At 40.1% G+C, this 25,416-nt stretch overlaps 1 protein-coding gene across 4 annotated transcripts in view; it reads left to right on the forward strand.

The window, feature by feature from the left end:
* ZNRF2 (zinc and ring finger 2) overlaps positions 1-25,416 on the forward strand; it is a 99,237-nt gene that overhangs the window by 59,645 nt on the left and 14,176 nt on the right. Inside the window, exons 3-5 of one of the 4 annotated variants that reach the window (XM_058180698.1) lie at positions 11,375-11,480; positions 13,591-13,672; positions 19,139-20,609. In XM_058180698.1, the coding sequence (XP_058036681.1) occupies positions 11,375-11,480; positions 13,591-13,648 (164 nt within the window). In that variant the 3' untranslated portion in view covers positions 13,649-13,672; positions 19,139-20,609. Of the gene's footprint in view, positions 1-11,374; positions 11,481-13,590; positions 13,673-19,138; positions 20,610-25,416 lie in introns of those variants that run through there. The other 3 variants (XM_058180700.1, XM_058180699.1, XM_058180701.1) reach the window with 3 other exon arrangements.

A 25,416-nucleotide genomic window follows, 5' to 3' on the forward strand; every position in this document is an offset into this window, starting at 1 on the left:
TGCTCACTGCTTTCTGTGCTGGCCATGCCCCCGCCCACCACCAGAGCTGACAATCTTAACTAGGGCTTATTTTGGGGGTAGAGCTTATATTAGGCGCAGGTTAAAAAACTATGCTAGAGCTTATTTTCTGATTGGGTGTTATTTGCATGGAAACATGATATTTATCTACTTGCATCTACATTCTTTCAAATTGCTAGGTTGGGAAGAGCTGATACAAATTGACAGGAATTCATTTAGTCATGCTGCTCGTCTTCTCAGGTTTACAATTGCAAAGCTGTCAACCCCTCAGTTGTTTTCTGACTCAGTGTCATAACCACATGAGCCACAACAACCCCATGCCCAACACCCCTGTAATCATTAGATCATGATCTGAGTGCTTGGCAACCCATTCACACTCATGACTAGTTACCAAAAGTTCCACAATCACATGGTCACCATTTGCAACCTTCTATGCTGGCTTCCCCAGAAAGTCAAAGGGGAAGCTGGGAGGAAAGATGAAAAGTCACTGGGATAAATTTCTCCCATCCCTCTACCCTTCCCCAACCTCTTTGTGCTCATTCTTGGTTGGCCACTCTTGCACCTTTTGCAACCCATGTGGCACTTCCTGCACATACCCTTGTGCACCCTCAATCCACATAGTGCCTCACATATCTTGTCACACACCTTCCCTGACTTGCATGGAATGTCATGCACTTTGTGGAATACATGCACCCTTGTACTGTCTCCACATTACATGATACTTTTCATCTACCCTTGTTCACCTTCCTCACACCACTCACATGTACCCCCACACCTTCCTCATGCAGTGCCTATTGTGCACTCTGTCCCATCTCCCGACATCTTTTGGCACCTGTGTCTTGCAGCACCTCTCATACACCTTCCTCAACCCTTCCCCATATCCCCTTCTGTTGCTGTTGCTGCTTCCCCTACCCATACTTGCCTGAGATTATAGCTTACTGCTAGCTTCCACTCTGACTTGGTTGAGGGAAGCTAACAGGAAGTTGCCTTGCTTAACAACCATGGGATTCAGTTATTGATAGCCACTGGGACTACAGGGATTGCCATTCCTAAGCAATGTGATAGTGCTTTAAGGCCATGTCACTTACTGATGGAAATTACAGACTCAATTGTCATTTTAAGTAGATTACTTGTCTATACTTGTAAAGCATTTTACATTCAGATTTTTTTCTATGGTGTTGAAATAAGTCAGTTCATTCTTAATATTCTAGAGCAGTAGCCCTCAACCTTTGGGGCACTAAGGACCAGTTCCACGGAGAAAGGTTTTTTCCCTGACCGGAAGGGAAATGGTTTTTCATGCTGCCTGCATCCAGTGGATGGGGCTTTGCTTGTTTGCGCTTCCAGGTTGCTGTCATGCCATGGCCCAGTGGGGGTCCACGGACCAGGGGTTGGGGATCTCTGTTCTACAGTCTAGGCAGGTGGGGTATCTCATTTGGGTGCTTTTGTTAATGTTTTTTGGGAGACAGATGTTGTTCTGATTGGTTTTGGTACTTGCTTTTTACACTGTCTTAACATTATCAATATTTCAGTAGAAAACCTTGGATTTATTTTGCACTTGAGGTAGATGAAACAGACATTTTAAGGCTTGATAAAATAATATACAAAAACTCCTAATACAGCTAGCTATTCAGAATGTCTCATTGTAATGGTAAACAGAATTTAACTATTTGGCTAATAAGTAACACACCTTAAGTTGTATCACAATAAGCAGCTGACGTTTGAAGTTGAGCTAAGCAGGACCAGGTCAAAAGTTAAGAACTTGGATAGCAGTGGTAGTTAGCAAATCCTACTATTTTCTTTTCCTCTTGAGAATAACAACCTTATGGCTGCTATAGTAACTTCAGTTTGCTTTAAAAAAAATTGCATCGGGGTTTTTCTGCACCTGTTTTTTCTATAATTTTTTTCTATAATTATATGCAGAAGAGTGGACAGGGTTGTGATTGAAATTCTGACTTTGATGTACTGACTGGTGGTCAATCTGTTAAGCAATAAACAGGTCAAATTATCCAGAGTTCAACCTAATCTTTGTTTATCAGTAGCTGTGTCTTCCATTACACGTGAGAAATATTAATAAATACCTATATTCTTTTGTTATACAAGATGTATTAGTGATAGTTTAAAGAGTATTTTTGTATTATTGAGGTCACCTAATACAAAATTCACTATTTACTTGTATTGGAAACTCAGAGTTTCCAGAAATCAAAATATCTGAAAGTTAGCAATGTTGAAAATGAATTTGTACTAATGTTACTGCATGGCATGTTCTTTAGGAACATTAATGTGAATTTCACATGATTATTTTTATTAGATTTATACAGTAAGAAAGTTTACTATAAACTTTTACTACTATAGTAAAAACCATTTCTTAATCAATGAACTGACATTGCTTTGTCTGCTGAATAGAATTTACAGGTAGTCTTTGGGTTATGATCGCAGTAGAGTTCAGAATTACAGTTGTAAATTGTGATTGTTAAGTTAGGTGCCCACGCAATTGCCTCATTCAACAACCAAAGTCCTATGCAGGATTGTTAAGAGAGAGTGGATTGCTTGAGGCAGGAGAGGCCCAGTTGTAGGCCCGGGCCTGCACTGAAGCATTTCCCCCCAGCTCCCATAGTTGGCCTATGCCTGGCCTCCCAGAGTTTCCCCCACCCCCTTGGGCACGCTTACATATTTCCCACACCACTGGGTCAGTGGTGAAATCCAAATTTTTTTACTACCAGTTCTGTGGGCGTGGCTTGGTGGGCATGGGTTGGTGGGCCTGGCAGGAGAAGGATACTGAAAAATCTCCCTTTCCACCCCACTCCAGGGGAAGGATATTGAAAACTCCCTATTCCCTCCCCACTCCTGGGGGAAGGATATTGCAAAATCTTCCCATCCCATTCTGGGACCAGCCAGAGATGGTATTTGCCAGTTCTCCAAACTATTCAAAATTTCTGCTACTGATTCTCCAGATTTCTCACTCCTCACTGGGTCCTGCAGGACATGGGCCTACTTCCTGCCCTACCAGATCCCACAGCCTTGGATCTCCTCCCCATCCCATCACTCCTTGCACCACTTACCTCTTGCAAATATCACTTTATTGAAGAAGTCCACAGCCAATGTAATACATAGCCTTCCTACACACACCCCCTCAGACCATTCTGGAATGATATTCTGAAGGGTACATTTTTCCAAATTTATGGTTTTAAAAATCATGCCGTTCTGAGAGATTGTGATAATGGCACCTGCTTCCAGATGTCCCTTGCTTTCAGGAAAACATGAGCTGATCTTTGGAAGAAGTAATTGGAAAAGATATGATAGGGCAGGGGGTAGAGTCAAATTCTCTGGTGCCTGGCAGGGCACAGAACTGGGGGAACAATAGGTGTCAGGTCCAGCATCCCTCCAGTTGGTTTTAAGGACAGATTGCCTGGTGCCCAAAATTTCATCCGGAGGTTGCAGTAACTTCAAGTACAGATCAAACGTCTCTTCATTCAGCACTGTCATAATTTTGAACAAATGTTGTAGGTTGAGGACTACTTAGGTAATTGCATAAATTGTAGTTTTATTTATGTTTTCTATGTATTAAATTCAATATTTGTTGCATATAAAAGAGATTGGGAAGAATTGGTTAAAGTGCATGTGTTCCATATAGTCTTTCCTTATTTCAGTAGAGCAGGCATAGTAACGTGTGAATGTATCTTTATAAGGAAGTAAATTAAAATAATGTGTAATGAGATGTAAATATACAGTGTTTTGTCAACTGAAGATTTATAGGTGATCTGGATTTCTCACATTATGTTTACTACTATGTTAGACATAACTTTTTCACTTCATTTTTCTTCAAATGTTATGGTAATTTCATTAGCTCGTGATTACAATACAGTGAAAATATTAAAATATTTTGTGACAGAATTAATTCACCAAGGAACCAACAAACTGGAGAATTTATAAGTTCAAATTAGCACATTACAGTAAATAATTGATCTTATTTCCAAGCAGGACAAAAGCAAAAAATTGTTACGCTATATTGATACTATACAGAACAGGGGGGTCAAAGTCGATCATGTCATGTAACTTATCATGATGTATCACAACATTTTTTGCCTTTGTGGAACTGGTGTGGGCGTGGCCTGTGCATGACACATCTGGCCTGTGGGCCACCAGTTTGACAGGTCTGATATTGAAGATTAATCAAAGATAGCTTGAGTATACATATGGCAGTAAAGGAACACATATACATTAAAGTTGGTAGGATTGAAAGTAGCATAAGAGAGATGCTGGTAATCTTCAGTGTAACTGCAGAATCGACACATTCCTTAATAGTTGCAGTTTAGGAGAGCAACATGTTTCCTTTATAAAAGGCCTCAGGAGAAGTTATATAAATTTATAAATAAATAAGTTATATAAATTTATAAATAATAAATAAGTTATATAAATTTATAAATAAATAAAGTGTTTGCATGTACTTGTGTCTGTACTAATAAATACAAGTATATGATTATATAATTGAATCACATAATTCAACCTAAATTCGATTCCTGCTCTCCACATTTCCCCATTTCTCTTATACAGGTAGTCTTCGACATATGAACCCAAAATTTATGTTGCTAAGTGAGAAATTTGTTAAATGAATTCTACCCCGTTCTATGACTTTTCTTGTCTCATTTGTTAAGTGAATCACTATAGTTGTTAAGTTAGTAACACCGTTGTTAAGTGAAGCTTAACATTGACTTTGCTTGTCAGAAGGTTGCAAAAGATGACCCCGGGACACTGTAACCATCATAAATATGAAGGAGTTGCCAAGCATCTGAATGTAAATCATGTGACCATGGAGATATTGCAACAGTTATATGTGTGAAAAATGGTCATAAGTCACTTTTTCACTGCTGTTGTAACTTTGAACGATCACTAAGTGAACTGTTGTAAGTCAAAGACTACCTGTACTGTTATAATTCATGAAGATATGATAAAAGGATTTGGGACCTTCAGGAGATGTTTTCTCATCTTCTCTATTGTTGTAAGTCTAGATCAGCTATGATGAGAAGAAATTATTCTGATGTAAGACGAACCAATAGATAAAATACAAGAGTAAAATTACCTCTGATTTTAATAGAAAAGTTGGTCTGTTGAGCAAAGCTTATACATACACGATTTGTTACTTCAGTTATATTTTCTGTATATAATAAATTCAACAATTTCTTGATCATTTTTTTTGTAAACTTGTATAATCAAACAAATCTTTCACACAAAGAAAATGAGAGGAAAGCCCTAATAGGGGCTCCTTGCACTCGCTTCATTTATCTGGTGAGCAGATCTATAGTGGCCCTGGTCTTAGGCTGCTGCTTTTAAATGTCATATCAGCCTGCAATAAGGCTAGTCTTATTGCCAGTTTGATTGTTGAAGAGAAGGCTGATCTGGCTTGTGTAACCGAGACCAGACTGGGCCCAAGGGAAGTGTTAACCTCTTAGAAATGTGCCCAGTGGATTATCAAGCATGGCACCAGTCTAGACTTCAGGGCTGGGGAGGAGATGTGGCTCTTATCAGAGAAAATCTAGCAGCCTCCAGGGGCACTGCTTCAAAAGTGCTTGTCTGTAAGACCCTTTTCCTTAGGTGGGCCTCAAGGGATCAGGTGGGATTGCTACTGCTATACCAGCCTCCCTGCTGCATGGCAGCTTCCCTACCCGGGCTTCTGGACCTCACCGTGGGCTGACGGTGGAGTTCTCCAGGCTTATAGTTCTGGGGGATTTCAACCTGCCATCCCTGGGGGCGAGGCAGAGGTAACCCAAGATTTCATGGACCTGTCCCAGGTCATCCAGGGCCCAACTAGGAATAGTGGTCATACACCTGATTTAGTGTTCTTGTCGGAGCAGTTCCTATATGACCTGGAATTGATTAAACTCAATCAAACATGGGTAAGAGCTGCTATAAAGAGCTGTCTTGTGGCAATTTGTGCAGCAAAGATGCACTAATTGCATCTGCAGATAGTCACCTAGCGACCCTTTAAGGTGAGCCACTTCTTCCTGGAGAAGGAGGAGATTGAGGTCCACCTGAAGGAGCATGCTGAGGAATTTGCAGATTTTCTGGAAAACAAAATCGCTCAACTTCATTCCCAGTTAGATGCTGGCATGCTTGCTGATCCGGTGGAAGCCCCTGAGTCAGGTTCTTGCTCTGTTATTTGGGAATGGTTTGACACTGTTGCTCCTGAGGAAGTGAACAGCATCCTAGGAAATATGCATGCAAGTACCTGTGTTTTAGACCCATGTCCCTCCTGTCTTGTGAAAGCTTCCCTGGAGGTGACAGGTGGGTGGACTTTGGTGGTGATTAATACATTCCTACAGGAGGGGGTAGTGCCCCAGCACTTTAACGAGATTGTGGTCCGCCCTGTTCTTAAGAAGCCATCACTGGATTCCACCCTGTTGAATAATTTCCGATCTGTCTCCAATCTTCCCTTTTTGGGGAAGGTTATTGAGAAGGTAGTTGCGCGCCAGTTCCAGCGGTTTCTAGTGTAAATGGATTATCTAGAACCCTACCAGTCAGGATTCAGGCCTGGATACGGGACAGAAATGTCATTGGTGTTGCTTTTGGATGATCTCTGGAAGGAACAGGATGGGGGAAGATCATCCATCCTTGGTCTACTTGATCTCTTGGTGGCTTTCGATATCATCGACCCTGGTATTCTTCTGGAGTGGCTTTGGGGGATGGGAGTGGGAGGCCCTGTGCTATCCTGGTTCACTTCCTTCCTCTGCAGCCATTTTCAGTGAGTCTTGATAGGAGGTGAGAGATCCAGCCCTCCCCCACTGCTTTGCAGGGCCCCACAGGGCTTGGTACTCTCTCTGTTCCTGTTCAACATTTATATGAAGCTGTTGAGTGAGATCATCCGTCACCATGGACTGAGGTATCGTCAATATGCTGATGATACTCAGCTGTATGTCTCAGCCAGTGGTGAGTTAAGTGATGCTCTGTCCTCCCTCTCGCAGTGCCTGGAGGCTGTTAGGGGATGGATGGGGAGCAACGGATTGAAACTGTGTGTGTGTGTGTGTGTTTGTGTATATTCTCCTTCAAAATCCTTAGTGTCTGGATCAATTTACTTTATACAAAATCTTGATAACGATGATATTAAATATACATAAGAATTCTCTCAGCTTCTCAGATTTACATATACATTGTAATTATAATATATTCTATTTTGTGGCACTATATAAAATAGTGTTTTTCCAACTTCTACTTTCTGTGTCTTAATACTAGCCTCTGATAAAACAATTCCCATATTAAGAGGTATTATGTATCCATCATCCCTTATTTTTTCCTTTTTAAGCCTCCATAATAGTAATCTTAACTTCTAACGAAGTTAAGAAGTTAAGTTGCTACCAGTTCGCACCAGTTCGGGAGAACCGGTAGCGGTAATTTGGGCTGGTTTGGAGAACTGCTAGTAATTGCTGGCTGGCCATGCCCCCAAACCAGTTCTACTTGCTTGCCTCAGCTGCCCGACGCTCACTCGCCCTGCCCCCCTCAGCCCAGTCACTCTTCACTGTGGGTCCTTGCAGCTTGCCTGACTGAAGCACTGCACCCCAACTGAGCAGCCCTGATCTGGCTGCCAGTTAAGCCTGCTAGTCGTGGCCTACCTAGCTGCCCCTGCCCCCTACTCGCCATCTCAGCCTGCCTCCCCTACTCCCTTCCCCGCAGCCCATAGCCATGTCATGCTTCCCTGTCTTCCACGCGGCATCCCAGTTGCCAGCTTGTGAAGTCAAGCAAGCGGAAGGCCAGGTGGAAGGCAGGCAGGCATGGCAGGGCTGCGGGAAAAGAGCTAGCAGGCTTCTCCCTTGCCCGAAGCTGTTCCATGCTTCCATGCAGCCTTCCTGGTGTCCCGGTAGCCACCTTGCAAAGTCAGGCAAGTGGAAGGCCACATGAAAGGCAGGCATGTATGGCAGGACTGCAGGGAAGGAGCTAGCAGGCTTCTCCCTGCCCCAAAGCCCTGTCATGCTTGCCTGCCTTCCACACTACCTTCCCAATGGCCTGGTAGCCAGCTTGCCACCCCCCATCCTGCTTCCCTTTTACTTTTAATGTGCCCCGCTTGCCTCCCCAAACCTTGGGAGGTGGCATCCTCCATGCCGCAAAGCCATGGAAGTAGCTGCAGGTGGGGGAAAAGAAAAAAAAAAGACTTGGCCTCTGAAGCCTCTCAAAGGAGGCCTCCATGTGTGTGTGTTTGGCAGTGCTGAAGTGAGCCACACGAAGGGAGCCCACTGGGTAACCACGCCAGCTGCGATCAGCTCGTTGCCTTCCGCTGCCACCTCTGCCTCTTCCTTCTCTCTGCCAACAGAAATTGGAGAGGAAAAAGCAGTTGCTTCGCCAGGCATTTCTCCATATTTCCATCCCAAGTCAGCCACCCTCATTGGAAACACAGAGAAACGTGTTTTCTTTTAACTCAGAAAGTTAAAAGGGAAGCGGGATGGGGTGGGATTTGGTCTCCCCCCCTCGCGATCCTCTTCCAAGCGCAGATGGTTCCTCATTTAATATCTGGTCCTGCACTTGACCTGTCTGGACAGCACCCCCCCAGCGCCCTCCCACCTGTCCTTCCTTCTCCTGACAGGATCCAGCGATTTGTCATGGGAGCCCTTAGCACATCTGCTCCCTTCCCGAGGTTATTTGGCTGTGCTTGTGTGCTGTAGGGGCTGGGTGGTTTTCTGGACTGTGCTGCCCTGAGAGTGGGCCTTCTGAGGTTTCAAAAGTATGGGTGTGGGGGTCCTCACTGTGAAATCGGCCCCCAAAACAGATGAAAGGAGTGTCGGAGGGGAGGCTGATGTAGCCCTTTGGGGGCAGGGGTTACCTACCTACCAAGTGCTGTACTTGGTGGCTGGGTAAGGTCTGCCTTTCGCCTCTCTGGTGGGGAATGGAACTGCCTTCCCCGGTCCTTGGCTCTCAAGTGAAATTCCAGGGGGGCACAGCAGCAGTTGGAGGGGCTGTTGGCTGGATCAAGTGACCCAGAGGGCTGCGGAGACCGAAGGTCCGGGGTGGAGGGGCTTTGTTGCTCAGGCCGAGAAGCGACGTGGGAGAGAGAGAGCCAGCTTTGCTGGCTGAGGAACTCTGGGAGTTGAAGTCCACAAGACTAAAAGTTGCCAGGGTTGGAGACCCCTGCCCTAGACTACTTTTGGAGTGAAGTGGTGGATTTTGCTGGCATTTCAGGAGGAAAGGGAGGGAGGGGAGGGAGAGAGAGAGAGACAGAGAGAGAGAGACAGAGGGAAAGAGTCAAAGACAAAGACAAAGAAGGAAAGAGGGAGAGAGAGAAGAGAGACAGAGAGAGAGAAGAAGGAAGGTGGAAGGGAGGGAGGGAGAAAGAGAGAGAGAGAAGAGGAAGGAAGGACCACAAATCCTGGCACTAGACGTGGCTTCAGAAGACGCTATGAAACAGGACAGCAGTCTAGGGCGGGAAGGGACCTTGGAGGTCATCTAGTCCAACCCCCTGCTCCAGCAGGAAACCTTACATCATCTGGATTATTTTGGTGTCTCTAACAGAGAGGAAAATTGCCAGAAAGGAGAAGGAGTTTATTAGGACAAAGTTGCCATGCAGAGGAAGGCAGAGATAGTCCTTGATTTATGACTACAATTGAGTCCAAAATTCTGGTTGCTAAGCAGGAGTGTTGTTAAGTGAGTTTTACCACATTTTACTCAATCCATGATCTCTCCTGGCTCTAATAGTCATGTGCAAATTAGGGAAGAACATCTGAAGGTATGTGTAATGTTCTAAATGTACAGAGGTTATAAGTTAAATGTTAAATGTGTGACAGAAAGTGGACTCTGGGTGTGTTTTTCCAAATGTAATAAGTGAGATTGAATGTGAATAGTTTTAGAAGAAGTGTGTGTGTGTGTGTGTGTGTGTGTATGTGTGTGTGTGTGTGTAGATAATATATCTTTTTGTGTGCCTATATACACTATACAATGTAATATGTATGTACACGTACGGCATATATACATAGGATTAAATAGTATATTTTGGATGTTCAGTATGTAAATAAATAGACAGGAAAATTGTATCTCGTTGAGACCTTTGAGGCAAGGAGAGGTCAGGCACCCTAACCCTAACCTTTGACGTGAATGACATCAAGTTGGCCACACCCTCCCAGTCACATGACCACCAAGCCATGCTCAGCCAGTCACATGACCACCAAGCCACGCCCACCAAACAAGCCACGCCCAGAGAACCAGTAGTAAAAAAATTTAGAACCTATCCCTGCTTCTAACAGTTACTTATACGTATTAACTATTATAGCTTCTATCACCATGATGGCGAACTTATGGCACGCGTGCCCAAAGTGGCATGCGGAGCCATGTTGCCTGGCATATGTGGCATCGCCCATTCCTCTTCTGGGTTTCTGGCGCATGCACACTTGACCGTCAGCTGGCCTTTGTGCATGCGGCACTGCTGAAAACTGAAAGAGCTGGTCTTCCGTTCTCCTGCGTGAGCATGTGCACTGGCCAGTTGATTGTCCTGTGTGCATGCGTAACAGAAACCCGGAAGAAAAGCTGGCTGGCACACATATGCATGCGGAATCCGGAAGTTCATTTTTGGGCCCATACATTCGCTCTGGGCAGCTTCTCTTCCGGGTTGTGGGCCAGACAAGCACACACTCCCTTTTCAGCACTCGGTACTGAAAAGGTTCACCATCACTGTTCTATCATATAACAGTATGCATAATAACATTTTCCCAATTTTTAATTTCTAGCTCTATTTTTTAGCTTTTACTAAAACAAATCTGATATTAAGATGTATTCTATATCTATCCATCATACTCTAACATTCTTTTGGAAGGCAATAAAGACCGATTCTGCCAGTGGGCCTGGGGAACCCAGAGTGGGTTGAAGCTCATTAAATGGCTTGTTTGAAGTGTTTAGCCGAAGTGGGGGGCTATTATATTATTTTATTAATTTATCATTTGATTCTTTTTTCTACTAGTTTTATTATTTATATATGATGTTTTTATATTCCTGTAACTGCCTTGAGTCGCCATGTGTGAATAGACAGTAACATTTTCTAACTAAATAAAATAATAAATAAAATATCTCCTGTGAAATTGAAAGTAATCATGACAATGGAATGCAAACAGTTTTTTGCTGCTGAAATGGAATGCAATGTCCTTGAAGAACATATGGTGGATTCGCTGAACAAAGAGTGTTCCATTCACAAAATCATCTTGCTAATGTCTTTGTTATTGTTTTATTAGCTGTAAGCATGTGAAGTATTATGTTTATTGTAAACCAAATTGCACTATAACTTTGTGAATAACATCATTAGGTTTCAAACATGAACCATTTCATTTAAAAAAAACAGTATCATTAACAAAAAATATAATTATTGTGTCTATTAATTTTTCTCTTTCTTCAGAGGATGTTCTGAGTAAAGATGCTGGAGAATGTGCAATATGCTTGGAGGAACTGCAGCAAGGGGATACAATAGCACGATTGCCTTGTTTATGCATATATCATAAAGGGTGAGTGCATATGAAATATAATTCAAGAACTAATTTTTAGACTACGTTTAGAGGCAGGTAGGCATACCTCTAATCCACCATATCTACCATGTCTTTCCTTTTATCTGCTTCCATATTATCCCTTCTACATAATTTATGGAGTAACTCCAGATTTTTCAGACAGATAAGAATAGAAGGGAGGTTTAAATGTTCTGTTGGTTTGTGGCTGTATGTTATTTTTTTTCTAACTATGCCTGCATTAAATGAACTGTCAAAGTTAACTCCTACAATTATGATCATGCAGTTTCTGTTGCATTGGTTTTTTTTTTTTTTTTTTTGTTTACATTTATACCCCGCCCTTCTCCGAAGACTCAGGGCGGCTTACAGTGTATAAGGCAATAGTCTCATTCTATTTGTATATTTTTACAAAGTCAACTTATTGCCCCCCCAACAATCTGGGTCCTCATTTTACCTACCTTATAAAGGATGGAAGGCTGAGTCAACCTTGGGCCGGACTTGAACCTGCAGTAATTGCAGGCTTTGTGTTCTTAATAACAGGCCTTACCAGCCTGAGCTATCCGGCATTGGTATATTTAATGTTTCAGTTCAAACATAATTATGTCTTTTTTGATACCTGATCATATAATGCAGAAAGATACTGTAAAGTAAAAATTGTAAAGGTTTACCTATGTAAATATTGACACATTTGTTTCAAAAATATTTTTATTTGTCCCATTTTCTTGGCGATCATATATGTATTTGAAACAATTCAGAAGATTTATTCTCTCCCTCCCCCTCTCCTTCTCCCTAGCACAACTGAATTTTTTAAAAAATAAATATAATAATAACAGAGTTAGAAGGAACCTTGGAAGTCTTCTAGTCCAACCCCCTGCCCAGGCAGGAAACCCTACCCTGAAACAATTCAGACAAATGGTTATCCAACTTCATCTTAAAAATTAATGCAAGTTAATTAAAAACTTAATACAAGTCTTAAAGGAGAAGATGCTTGCTTTCTCATTTGATTGCAGTAGTAGTTTTAAAATATTGGTGGCTGCATATACAACACATGTCTGAAGCATGAGCAACATCTCAATGAGTGATGGACTCATTAGACTCCAGTAGACAGAAGTGAACTACAGTGAACTACAGTGAACAGAACATTGATGCTTCACCAAGAGTGTGCGGTTCTACCTTTTTATTTCCCATCAGGAACTGTGCTTCCTTTTAGTAGTTTGCTGCTCAAGTTCTGCAAGTGATCTCGGGAAGTTCATGGGACTTCAAGAAAAAGGTTGCAGGTTGGGGTGGTGGGTGGATTACAGGTCTTGCCTTGCCCTACTTTGCACTTAGTCCTCAACTTAAGACTGGTTACTTAATGGCCATTCAAAGTTTCAAGAGACTCAAAAACTTCTGATTGCCATACCATCCCCACAATCATGTTAATGATTTTGGGTGGTTGGCAACTGGCTTGCAGTTGCATTGATATGCAGTCACATGATTACATTTTGTGACTTTTTGCCATTTTCTGGCAAAAATACTGCTACACACTTACGACCACATGAAAATAGGAGGAGGAGGATGCATTGGATATGTTCGCCACCTTGAGTTATTTTAAAAATAATGAAGGTAGGATATAAATAAATACATAAATTATTGTGTGATTTGGTTAAAGATCATCATAAAAATGTTCCTAACATTGTTCGGTCACGTGATGACTTGATTTAATTGCTACAATGATTTAGAAACAAATTTCCATTCTCAATTGTGGTTGTAAATCAAGGACTACTTGAATTGGATTAGGCATTAAGGCCCACAAAACTTATTCAGTGAAACATGGCTATTTATGAATGCATGAAATACAACATATTATTTTATTTATTTTTTTAAAAAATTAATTTATGAAAAGTCATTTATTTATACAGTTTTCCTAATGTTTATATATCATTAGGAAAACTGTATAAATAAATGACTTTTCATTCATTAATCCATTCAACAATAGCAAAATATTCATTTGGAAATCAGTGCCTTATAATTGACATTTTCTATTGTCAATTTTAACAAAATTTAAAAATTATTATAAGTAATTTGTCCTCATATTTAAGCCTGAATTTTTTTCCCTTTTGTCATTCCTTAGGTGCATAGATGAATGGTTTGAAGTAAATAGATCTTGTCCTGAGCATCCTTCAGATTAATCACCAAGTTTGCTGTTTTTAAATGTAAGAGTTATCTTCTTACTCTTTTTAATGTAATGTGGATTAATAATTGAGCTACTATTAGCTGAGCTTGTCGATCGAAAGGTCGGCAGTTCAGGGTTCGAATCCCTAGTGCCACGTAACAGGGTGAACTCCTGTTACTTGTCCCAGCTTCTGCCAACCTAGCAGTTCGAAAGCACATAAAAAATGCAAGTAGAAAAATACTTTTCCTACTTTGGTGGGAAGGTAACAGCGTTCGTGTGCCTTTGGCATTGAGTCATGCCGGCCACATGACCACGGAGACGTCTTCGGACAGTGCTGGCTCTTCGGCTTTGAAACGAAGATGAACACCACCCCTTAGAGTCAGGAATGACTAGTACATATGTGTGAGAGGAACCTTTACCTTTTATTAGCTCTCTTTTGATTTACAGGTAGTCCTCAACTTACAACTACAATATTTCTGTTGCTAAATTAAACATTAGTTAAGTGAGTTTTGCCCTATTTTATAACCTTTCTTGCCACAATTGTTAAGGGAATCACTCCAATTGTTAAGTTAGTAACTTGGTTGTTAAATGAATCTGGCTTCCCCATTGACTTTGCTTGTCAAAAAGTCACAAAAAGTGATCCTAGGATACTGCAATTGTCATGAGTCAGTTCCCAAGCATCTGAATTTTGTTCTTGTGACTATGGGAATGCTGCAATGTAAGTGTAAAAAATGGTCAAAAGTCACTTTTTTTCAATGCCGTTGTAACTTCGAACAGTCAGTAAATGAACTTTGTTAGGTCAAGTATATTGTTCTGTTTGTAATGGTACACAAAGTGTATATAAACAATGGATACACTGTATTTCATTGTCATAAATTCCTTATGCCAGTCGCTTTTTTAAAGAATGTCTTACAATAGAGATTTTGTCTGAGTGATATCAATTAGCCTATTCAGAACTGATTTGTAATCGCTAAGATCTTTTCCATGATTTAATTAATTTTCCTTGTTGGGATCACTGTCATATTGAAAAACAAATTTCTCTTTTTTTAATTTGAAAACTTACACTCTGAAGAAATGAGAAATTCCTATTTTGAATACCTGCTGCTGTTTCTGGTACAGTAGTTATGTAAAAAAAAGTTTCAATTCAGATACAATTTTATTTTAGGATAGCATCCCTTTTAACTGTAGACTCTGTAATTACATTGTGTATCTCCTAGATAGGTAATTGGATATAAAAAAGCCACATATGTATCACATGGATGTTTTGATTGCCATGGTTTAAGCCTTAAAATCAGAATTGAGCTGGAAGAAACCTTGGAGGTCTTCTTGTCCAACTCTGTACCATTTCAGACAGGTAGGCTGTCCAGTCTTCTTAAAAACCTCCAGTGATGAAGCATCTACAATTTCTGAAGGCATGTAGTTCCACGGGTTAATTGTTCTCATTGTTAAGAAGTTTCTCCTTAATTCCAGTTTTTTTCTGTCCTTGATTAGTTTCCATCCATTGTTTCTTATCTTGCCTTCTAGTACTTTGGTAAATAAATTGACCATCTCTTCTTTGTGGCAGCCCCTCAAATACTGGAATACTGCTATCATGGCACCCCTATTCCTTCCTTTCTCTAGACCGGCCACACCCAATTCCTACAACTTTTCTCACATGTTTTTGTCTCTTAATCATCTTAATTGCTTTTCTTTGCACTTTTTCCAAAGTCTCATCAAAAGAGAAGGAGAAAAAAACTCTTGTTTCACTGATATTATTTACTATTATGGTTTTTATATCCAGTGGCAACAAAAACATAGAGTTAGAGATGTAAACTATTGATGCTGCCACAAAAAAGAGCTGATTTAGTTTACTGGTTAAGGCACCAAACAGAAACCAGGAACCTTAAGCACAAAAGCTGTGTAGGGTGACTTTGACCCAGTCACTCTCTCAGCCCAACTCATTTCACAGGATTGTGGATAAAACAATAGAAAGGAACATTATGTATATATACCACCTTGACTAATTTATAAACATAAAAAAGACAGGAGAGAGATGAACAAAAAAACAAATAATCTTGAAAGAATTTTCTACTATTGATATTTTAATGGAATTTTGTATTGTTACTACATTGTAATATTATATTAGTGGTGTATTTAAAAAAATACGATGGCAGTCCTAACTAATATATGGCAGATTATCTGTAACCAATGCCTTTTTTACATGTTTTTACCTAATTTACTAGAATTATCTACCCTTAAATATAGAAATAATAGATATCTAAACATATACAGCTATATTCAGTCAGTTTCTTTTACTTAGTCAAAGGTTGTGTTTGCAATTAAGACAACCAAAAGTTTGACTAAATAAACAAATTTACTTCTTAGGGTTGTAACAACCAAATTACTGGAACTTTCTATATCACCTTGAAACATACGCATATCCCCATAGGGTTCCAGTACTTATAGTGCAAAAAGACATAATTAATTCAGAAGTACTGTGTTTCCCTGAAAATTTGACATGTCCCAAAAATAAGGCCAAGCCTGATTTTTTTTGGGGGGGGGGCTAAATATACGCCCTCCTCTGAAAATGAGCCATAGTGAAGGGGTGGGTGTGACCAGGACATAAGGCAGCTGTTCTGTCCCCCACCTCAGTCTGGGAGGCACGCAAACTGACTCAATTAGCCAGCAATTTAGTCCACGGCAACTATCAGCTCTGGCAGCAAACCAGTGTTCATCTGCCAAGGGTTTCTTTATCTCTTTGATGCCAGCGTTGCAGAACTCGTTACCAGAGCAACCAGGAAGTCAGAAGCAAACAGCAATTCAGGCCCAGTCAGGTAGTTCAGTCAAGTTTTCTCCAGTCAGTTGATTTGTTCGTCACGAAGTAGTATAGCAGCCCCTCCTGCTTTTATACCCTGTGGGGTGTGGCTCCGTGACTCAGCACTTTCTAGGCCTGCCCCACCCCTGCTTCTATTGTTCTCACCTCTCTTGTCTACGAAACCTGGGATCTAACCAGGGCTGATTGTTCACAGCTGGGTCTGGAAGCATTTCCTAGGCGGGGGGGAGATACGGGAGAGGCCTCATCATCTCCTCCACCTGGCCTGCCTCTGGCTTCTGGAGCTGAGTCAGAGAGGCCAGCCCTGCAGAAGGGAGCCCTGACGGTCCTTCCCCCTCACTCTGAGTCACTTTCTGGCATGGAACCAGGCCTGGGGTGGGGGTGGAGCCACAACAGCAGCCCTTCCCTTCCCGGTCACCTCAGGGCTTCTCGGCCCCTTAATCGGATCAGCTGAGCCACTCCAGCCACCATTCACAAAACAGCTGATTCACAGGTGCCACTCAGGCTGCCGCCTCCAGCAAGCGTGATCACTTTTGCAGCCAATCGTGGCTGCAAAAGAAGCCAGAGGCCAAGCGATGCACCCTACGCGCCTCACACCCTCCTTACCTAACGGTGACAGTAACAGCAGGCAATTCCATCCACAGAACAGCTGTCTCGTGGGTGCCACTCTGGCTAGTGCCTCCAGCAAGCCCGGCTGCTTTTGCCATCAATTGCAGCCACAAAAGCAGCAGGAGGCCAAGCAATGTCCCAGTGGATTGGGATGAAATAAGGGTAAAAAAAATTGGATAGCTGCTTCTACAGTACCCTTCGGAAGGCCAGTGTGAGGAGAGAGTCTTCTACTGCAGAACTGACTGCGCCGAAGGAGTGCTTTTGGGAGAGAAGGCAAATGGGAAGCAATCAGCTTCGCCTTGCCCTCAGCTCCCCTTTGGCTGCCCAAGGGTCTCTCCCAGAATCAAGCTCTGGCGGAGCTCAAGCAGAGAAGTGGCCTCAGGCTTTCAGGAGCAAAGCTTCGCTGGAGAAATTTGAGAAGCCCAGGCTTCCAAATCTCTCCCCCGATTATCCCCCTCCCCTCGCGAAGAAAGCCCAACCCAGCGCAAACATCACCTCCAGCCACCTCTTCATCCTGGTGAAACTCCTCTTTGAAAGGATGATCTGCAGGTGTGGGAGATTTCCTGCACATTTCCGACAGCGGTGTCTCCTTGCAGGGCTTCTTCCGATGTTCCAGGTGTATGGATTTCCATCCTTTTTTTATGGGATGTCCCTTTATGCATCTCATGTCTCCCTGGCCCCACTCCCTCCACCTGTCACCCCCAAATTGCATCCAATTGGGGCAGGAGCAGGAAGCCCTGCCATGCCTCGTGAGGGCGGGGGAGAAGAGACAGCAAGAGGAACAAGCCCCTTCTTGTTCCACTTGTCTCATTTCTCCCCCATCCCACCTACCACCCCCCTTGGTAAAGAGACGGTGGGGAAAGGAAGCAGTCAGGCTGCTGTTGCCATTGGGGCATATGTCTTACCTGCCTTCCAGCTCCGTCATGTGTCTTGCTGTTGTGTGGAGGGAAGCACGTTGTATGGTTAAAAAAAAACCTCTCACAAGTTTGAGAAGTCTGACTGAACTCACAAGAAGGGTTTTTTTACTGCACAATGTGCTTCCCTCAACACAGTGGTGAGACATGTGACAGAGCTGGAAGGCAGGTAAGATGCAGATCTTGCATTTCCCTGGTCCCTGGTGAGGGGGGGAGAAGAGATGGCAAGAGGAGAGATCCCTGTCTCATTCCACGTGTCTCACTTCTCTCCCACCCCACCTGCCATGACCACCCCCAGATAAAGAGCTGGGCGTTGTGGAAAAGGGAGCCGAGCAGGCACAGGCTGTGGGCATCTGGGGCTCCTGGGGGTTGCCCGGTGGAGAGGCGGGAATGGAGCAGGAGTTTGCAGGCGAGGGGGATGGATGGATGGATGGATGAATGGATGGATGGATGGGAAGCAGGCGAGTGCCAAGAATGCTGGGGAGATTCCCACCTTTGGTTGCCCTGGCGAACAACTGATGAGCAGCTGTGTTGCACAACACACCAGCAGCCATGAGGAGGCCATGCTCGCTGCCTTCTGCACCTCCAGAATAATAAGACACACACACACACACACACACACACACACACACACACACACACGAACGATAATAAGGCCAAGCCCTTATTTCGGAGTTCAAAAAAATATAACACGGTCGTTTTTTTTCAGGGAAACACGGTAGACATTTCCTATTTTAACCTTTATGCTTAGAAATTTCCTCTCAGTGGAGATCAGGTCTGTTATTTTCTTCTTAGTTTCAGAAGTGCAATTAAGATCTACTTATTTCATTTAACATAGGAGTAGAACATGTTTGAGGAAAGGTGGGTTGACTTTATTTTCTTTATATTACATATGGAAATATCTTATACTAATCTTGATTGTTATCTGTCCAGATCAGATCCTTTGAGAATAGACTACATACAAATAAAGAAACTGTGATCAAAGATATCATTCATATGCTGAAGTGAAAGTAATTATTTCTCTTATATTAAAGAATACATTCAAGATAATTAATTAATTATAATTATGTTAAATACCTGAATATCAGATGCCCTGATTGATACTGCTGTGATTTAGAAAATGCATTTTACTCTCCAGAAATATAATTATATGTTTGTAAATCTTTTGTAGTTTCTTACACTGCTCACCAGAAGTAATAGATGTGAAGTTCCATCATTAGAAGTTAATCTGAAAGTAAATTTATGTTCGTTTTGGAGTGGGAAAGAAGAAGATGGAACAAGCATGGAATATGATACAAAGCAGGAACCTCAGTGTACCAAATGCTCATGTAACAACATAGGGATTTGAAAATGCTGCACATTCTGGAAAAATTCTCTCCCATAAACTTCAAAGATATTTTATATTTATAGGCCAAAGTTAACTCCGTTTTTTTTCAAAGCAGTGTACAGAAACAGAATTGAACAGAAACTGTATGCTCTACATCAGTCTGGAACATTATACAAGGAAGATGCCATTTTAGAGTTGGAATCACCTATTCTTTTTTTTCCACAGTAAAGGAGAAGACAAACTATGAGATATAGAGATTCTTTATCCAATATGCTGTTCACATTTTTTATGGAAAATAATGCAATGTTATTTCTTTGAATCTTTGAAAATTTTATAAGTAAAGCTTTGTCACAGTTCAGCCCAAAGAACAAATGCAATCAAGGCTAATTCTGAATTAATATTCTTGTTCCAATTAAAGTTATTGAAATCCATAATCTTTTCTCATTTCTGCATAATAAATTTTTTCTGCTTGTAAATATTAGTGCAGTAATTTGGAAAATGCATAATCTAGCAGCTATGCAATATTTTTTTAAAAAGAACCTTATAGGGACATGCAAATAACATCTTTCAGAATGTTGCCAGTTGAGCTAATTTAACGGGTATTATATTTTTAATGTTTCAGGTAGTTACTTTCTTATACTATCACATTTACCAAGCCATCTTTCCTCAGTAGTCATAAAGATAGGCAAGATGAATGTTTCATTGGGATAATATCTGGCCTTTTTTTAAATTTTTGTATTAGAGATTATTGTATCTCAATGGCTGGTCATAGCAGATTATAGTAATTTGCATCAATGTCATTGATATAGTAGCTATAATCCTACACCCAGTACTATATGCTTCTTGTCTGATAAAAACAGGCTTCATATTTTCTGGGTTTAAGATTAACAACATTGCCTGTATTCTTGAATATGTAATACTTTGCTACACAATTGTGTCTTATAAATTGTAAAAATGGGCTTTCTCTGATGGGGTAGAGAAGAAGCTCATCAAATAAAATTATGAGTTGTTAATATATTTGAGGATGTTTTTGGAAGCAATTAAAGTATCTTGTAAAAGTATTTAATAAAGGTGATGGAAACTTAACATAAAACTTAAAATAAAGAAAAATAAAATGTACCAGATTATTTCATTATATTTATGCATTGTGTTTCTCTAAGATCATTTTACAAACAAGTTTCTGCTATTATTATTATTAACTACTGCTGTTACATTGTGCATAATTCATATGCATATAGAAATATTTGGTATATTGTTGAATATTCACAACTGTTCAAATTTTAGACCAAATATTAAATATTTAATATTAAATTCATGAATCTTTTGCAGTGTATATATGTATTAAATTCTATAGCCAGCAAACTTTATCTTCTTCAGAAAGAAAACCAATACTGTATTTTCCTTCTCTGGTTTAATATTGAATAGTGGTCAGAAGTTGATGTTCAGCAAGCATGAAATTCCCAAACCACATTTGCTTGCAATATTCAAAACAAAACAAAACAAAACAAAACCAGGAAGGGGCATTTACAGGGGGAAAAAAGTCATGAGGGACAAGTCACAAGAATCTGAGTTTTTTCCCATTCACTGGTTTTTTCTCTAAAGAGTGTGTTTCAATTTGTACAAAAAAAAAAAAAACCCAATATGAAAGATTTTTCTTTTATTCAGAATATCTAAGACAACTTTAATTAAAGCATAATATTGGCTGTTTAGTGTGGAGATAAGAGAACTTCACAATTATGAGAGTTAATTTGTTTGTTTTTTAACTAGATCAACTTTTAAGAACCAGGTGCAAAATACTGAGATCAATCAGAGCCAAGTACAAAGGACTGTAACTAGAAATAAAACAAAGGTTTGGATTCAAAATACTTTGAGAATCGGAATCAAAGTTAGCTTTTTCAAATAAAGATTTTTTCCTACTGTAATTATCTCATCCCTTCATTTTATTTATTTCAAATAATTTTAAGAATTTTACATGTAAAAGAAGTTGATACATACTACAAAAATACAAAAAAGTATCAAAAAAGGAGGAGGGGAAAACGAAAAGGGGAAAAAAAGAAAAGAGAAGGAAAAAGGAAGGAACTTCCCCTTTCATCCCAGCAGGTTAAAAAAATTTAATAGCTTATCACCACTTCTAAATGAAACACAATCTCTCTGCTCCCATAGCTCATCTCTTAGATAAGGAAAATAAAATTTAAATGCTCCATCAAGGATTTCTGCTCCATTTTCCTTAGTGTCCAGCTTCCAAGCTTTCCTTATTTTTTTAAAAAAAAAAGCCTCTGAAAACAAACCCAATTTTCTCATGAGAAAGTATCTTCTAAATAATTTAAAATTATAATTCCAAATACCTTTGGCCCCTTAATGCGTTACTAATTTTCCATATTCGTATATTAAGTAAACTTCTGGTGCATAGTCCAAAATACTATTTTTATAACCTTGAAAATCAAATTTATATTGTCTTTTAAGGAGAGGAAAGCCTACCTGTTGAATACAGTAAAATCTTGCCAGTCCATAGGTCTCAACCTCTTCAATATGCAAAGGATTAAAACAAAATCCTCAAATGGGATCAAGATGCAAATTTCTAGGCATCTTTTTTTCTTCATGCAACTCTCAAGTTGAGCCTGGTCCCCAAACCAATGCCTTATAAGGGAAGAGAGTTTGACAGTTATTTGAACTGTCGCTACTTTCTAAAATCTGGTAGGGGTAGCCTTCCTCAGATATTCTGGTTTTTTTGAAGAAATCCTACAATGAAATGTGAAAGTTAAGAGTTTGTAGTAGATATACTGCTCGGCTCACTAGACTTAAAAGTCAGCTGGCATTGTTCTAAATTAATTCATTAATAAAATGAATTTGAGATTACAGTCTTAGGATAAAACCATGTAAGTTAGAAAGAACATTGATCTTATCTGATATGCTTCTTCTTGATGTACTGCCGGAGAATCCAAAGAGTGGGTATTACTCCACCTTCTTCCTTTGGAGACTGAATCTGTTGAGCTTTCTGCCATGCCCCTCCTGGTTGCTTCCCAGTTTAATGAAAACGTAGCAGATGACTTGACCTTTCTCTAACTTTGCTGTCATTTCTGTACTCCGGACCAGACGGTTGCTAGGGGGGGATTGGATTCCCCGGCATTACATCGAGAAGAAGCGTATCAGGTAAGACCAACAATCTTTCTCCAATCTTTCTCCAATCTTTCTGCCTTGAGAATCCAACAAGTGGGACATACCAAAGCTGGCATATGCTAAGGGTGGGTCCCATTCTGGTCCCCGAGTCACCCTGTCTGTATCTTCTGGAGGACCTTTCTGCCAAAAGCCGCCTTAGCTGAGGTGAATGCGTCCAGTTTATAGTGTCTGATGAATGGGGACGGTGAGGACCAAGTTGCTGCCCTTCATAAGTCCTCTACAGAGGCTTGTGTCACCCAGGCAGCTTTTATGGCCGTGCTTCTGATAGAATGCATGGTCACTTTTCTGGCCCTGGCAGAGCCTGTATCTCATAAGCATTGGCGATGCATGTACAAATCCATTGTCCCACTGTTGTTGCCGTAACCTTACTATCGTGGAAAGTTGGAATGAGACAAACAGTGACTCCATTTTGATCAGAGGAGCTGTCCTTTTAATGTAAATGTGAAGTGCCCTCCTGACATCCAAGATGTGCCACTTTCTTTCTAGTTCATGTTTTGGCTCAGACAGAAGTACAGTAATATAATTTCCTGTGCCCTGTGGAAGCGGGAATTAACCTTGGGTAAAAACGTAGGGTCCAATCACAGTACTACCCTGTCTGTATGGAATATATACAGATCCTCCTTTATGGACAGGGCTGCCAGTTCCGATCTCCGTCTGGCCGAAGTAATTGCCATGAGGAATACTACCTTGCATGTTAGGTATTGCAGGCTAGTCTCTCGTAATGGTCAAAGGGGCTCAAGGTGATTGCCTATAGAACCTTGGATAGATCCCAGGTGGGGTACCTGTGCATCACCAGCAGTTTTTTATTATTATTATTGAAAAATTTTTACAAAAATTTTCACCCCCCTTTTCCTCCCCACTCCCTCCAGAACCACCCTCCTCCCTCCCCACCCCGACTTCCCAGAAGAAACACAAGGTATAGTTCAAAAGAAAAAATAATCATTCACTAAATTTTTCCTAACACAAATTATAATCCTCCCCTTCTTCTCAAATCCTAACTTCCCCCATACAAATCAAAGATAAATACATCCTAATCATTCAAAAGCAATCTGTATCTCTTAATCTGATATCTATTTTGCGTATATTCAATCCATTTTTTCCATTCAGTTAGATATTTTTCTTGTGTAGTGTCTTTCAAAAAGGCTGAGATTTTAGCCACTTAGCCAAATTAGCAACTTTCAATATCCATTCTTCTATTGTAGGTAACTCTTTTTTCTTCCAGTATTGTCCTATCAGTAGTCTTGCCACTGTTATTAAATTTAAAATCAACTTGGTCTCAATTACTGTACAGTCCGTAATAATTCCCAATAAGAAAAATTGCGGTAGGAACTTCATCTTCTTTTTCAAAACATTTTGTATAATCCACCAGATCCTTATCCAAAAAACCTTAATCTTCTTACAAGTCCACCAAATATGAAAATATGTAGCATCATCACAATTACATCGCCAACATTTCGCTTGCATATCTGGATACATACATGATAATTTCTTAGGATCTAAGTGCCACCTATAAAACATTTTATAAAAATTTTCCCTCAAATTCTGTGCTTGCGTAAATTTAACATTTCTAATCCAAATTTTTTCCCAAGTTTCCAAAAATATTGGTTCTTGAATATTTTGTGTCCGTTTTATCATACAATCCTTTATGAAATCCATTCCATTTCTATCAACACATTATACAATCTCTTTATATGTGCCTGAGTTTGATTTATAATTTGTTTTACCAAGTTTTCTTCATTCTGCATGATACCAATTTTCTGATCTTCTTTCCACCTAGCTCGCAATTGCCCATATTGGAACCAAGTATAATTTCTCCCTCCTTCTTTTAATTGTTGCAGGGATTTTAATTGTAAATTACCTCTCTCAAAATATAAAAGTTCTTTATAAGTAATCATTTCCTGTTTCTGTTCTATATTTATATTCTCTATTGCATGCCTGGGATTTGCCCAAATAGGGATTTTATAATTCAACTTGTAATAGTATTTCTTCCAGATACGCAGAAGAGCAATTCCTAACACATGGTTCTTAAAGGCTCTATCCACTTTTTTATCATACAATAAATATGCACGTCATCCATATAATAAACCATAACCTTCTATATTCAAAATCCTTTCCTCCGTTAAACTAAACCAATCACTTATTACTGAAAGAGCAGCTGCTTCATAATATAATTTAAAATTGGGCATTTTTAAACCTCTTTCCCGTATGTCTTGAATTATTTTCATTTTAACTCTCGCTTTTTTACCTTCCCATATAAATTTATTAATTCCAATCTGCCATTCTACCAAATTTTTATCTTTCTCAATTATTGGTATCATCTGAAACAAAAAAAAATCTAGGTAAAACATCCATTTTAATGGCTGCTATTCTCCCCAATAATGATAACTGTAATTTTTTCCAACTGAACATTTCCTCCTGAACTTTTTGCCATAATATGTCAAGTTATTCTTATACAATTTCACATTTGAAGAAGTAATATAAACCCCTAGGAATTTGACCTTTTTTACAATTTTAAAATCCTGTTGTTTCCTCTAATTTTTTTTTTGTTGTTTAATCATATTTTTTGTTATCACTTTTGTTTTATTCTGATTTACTTTAAACTCTGAAACTTTTCCATATTGATCAGTTATTTCCAACAAACATATACTTGAATTTATAGGATTTGACAAAATAATCACCAAATCATCAGCAAATGCTCTCACCTTATACTCATGTTGTCTAATTTTAATTCCCTCTAGCTCCTTTACCTCTCTTATTTTATCCAGTAATGGCTCCAGAGTTAAAATAAACAATAATGGTGATAAGGGGCACCCCTGTCTTAAAAACTTCTCTTAAACTACCATTAACTGGGCTGTTTGCTCTCCATAAATCGTTCTAATTATTGTCATAAAACAATCTCCAAATTGCATTTTATCTATTAATTTAAATAAAAATTCCCAATGCAG

The sequence above is a fragment of the Ahaetulla prasina genome, chromosome 4 (genome assembly GCF_028640845.1).
Source record: "Ahaetulla prasina isolate Xishuangbanna chromosome 4, ASM2864084v1, whole genome shotgun sequence".
NCBI classification, from domain to species: Eukaryota; Metazoa; Chordata; class Lepidosauria; order Squamata; family Colubridae; genus Ahaetulla; species Ahaetulla prasina.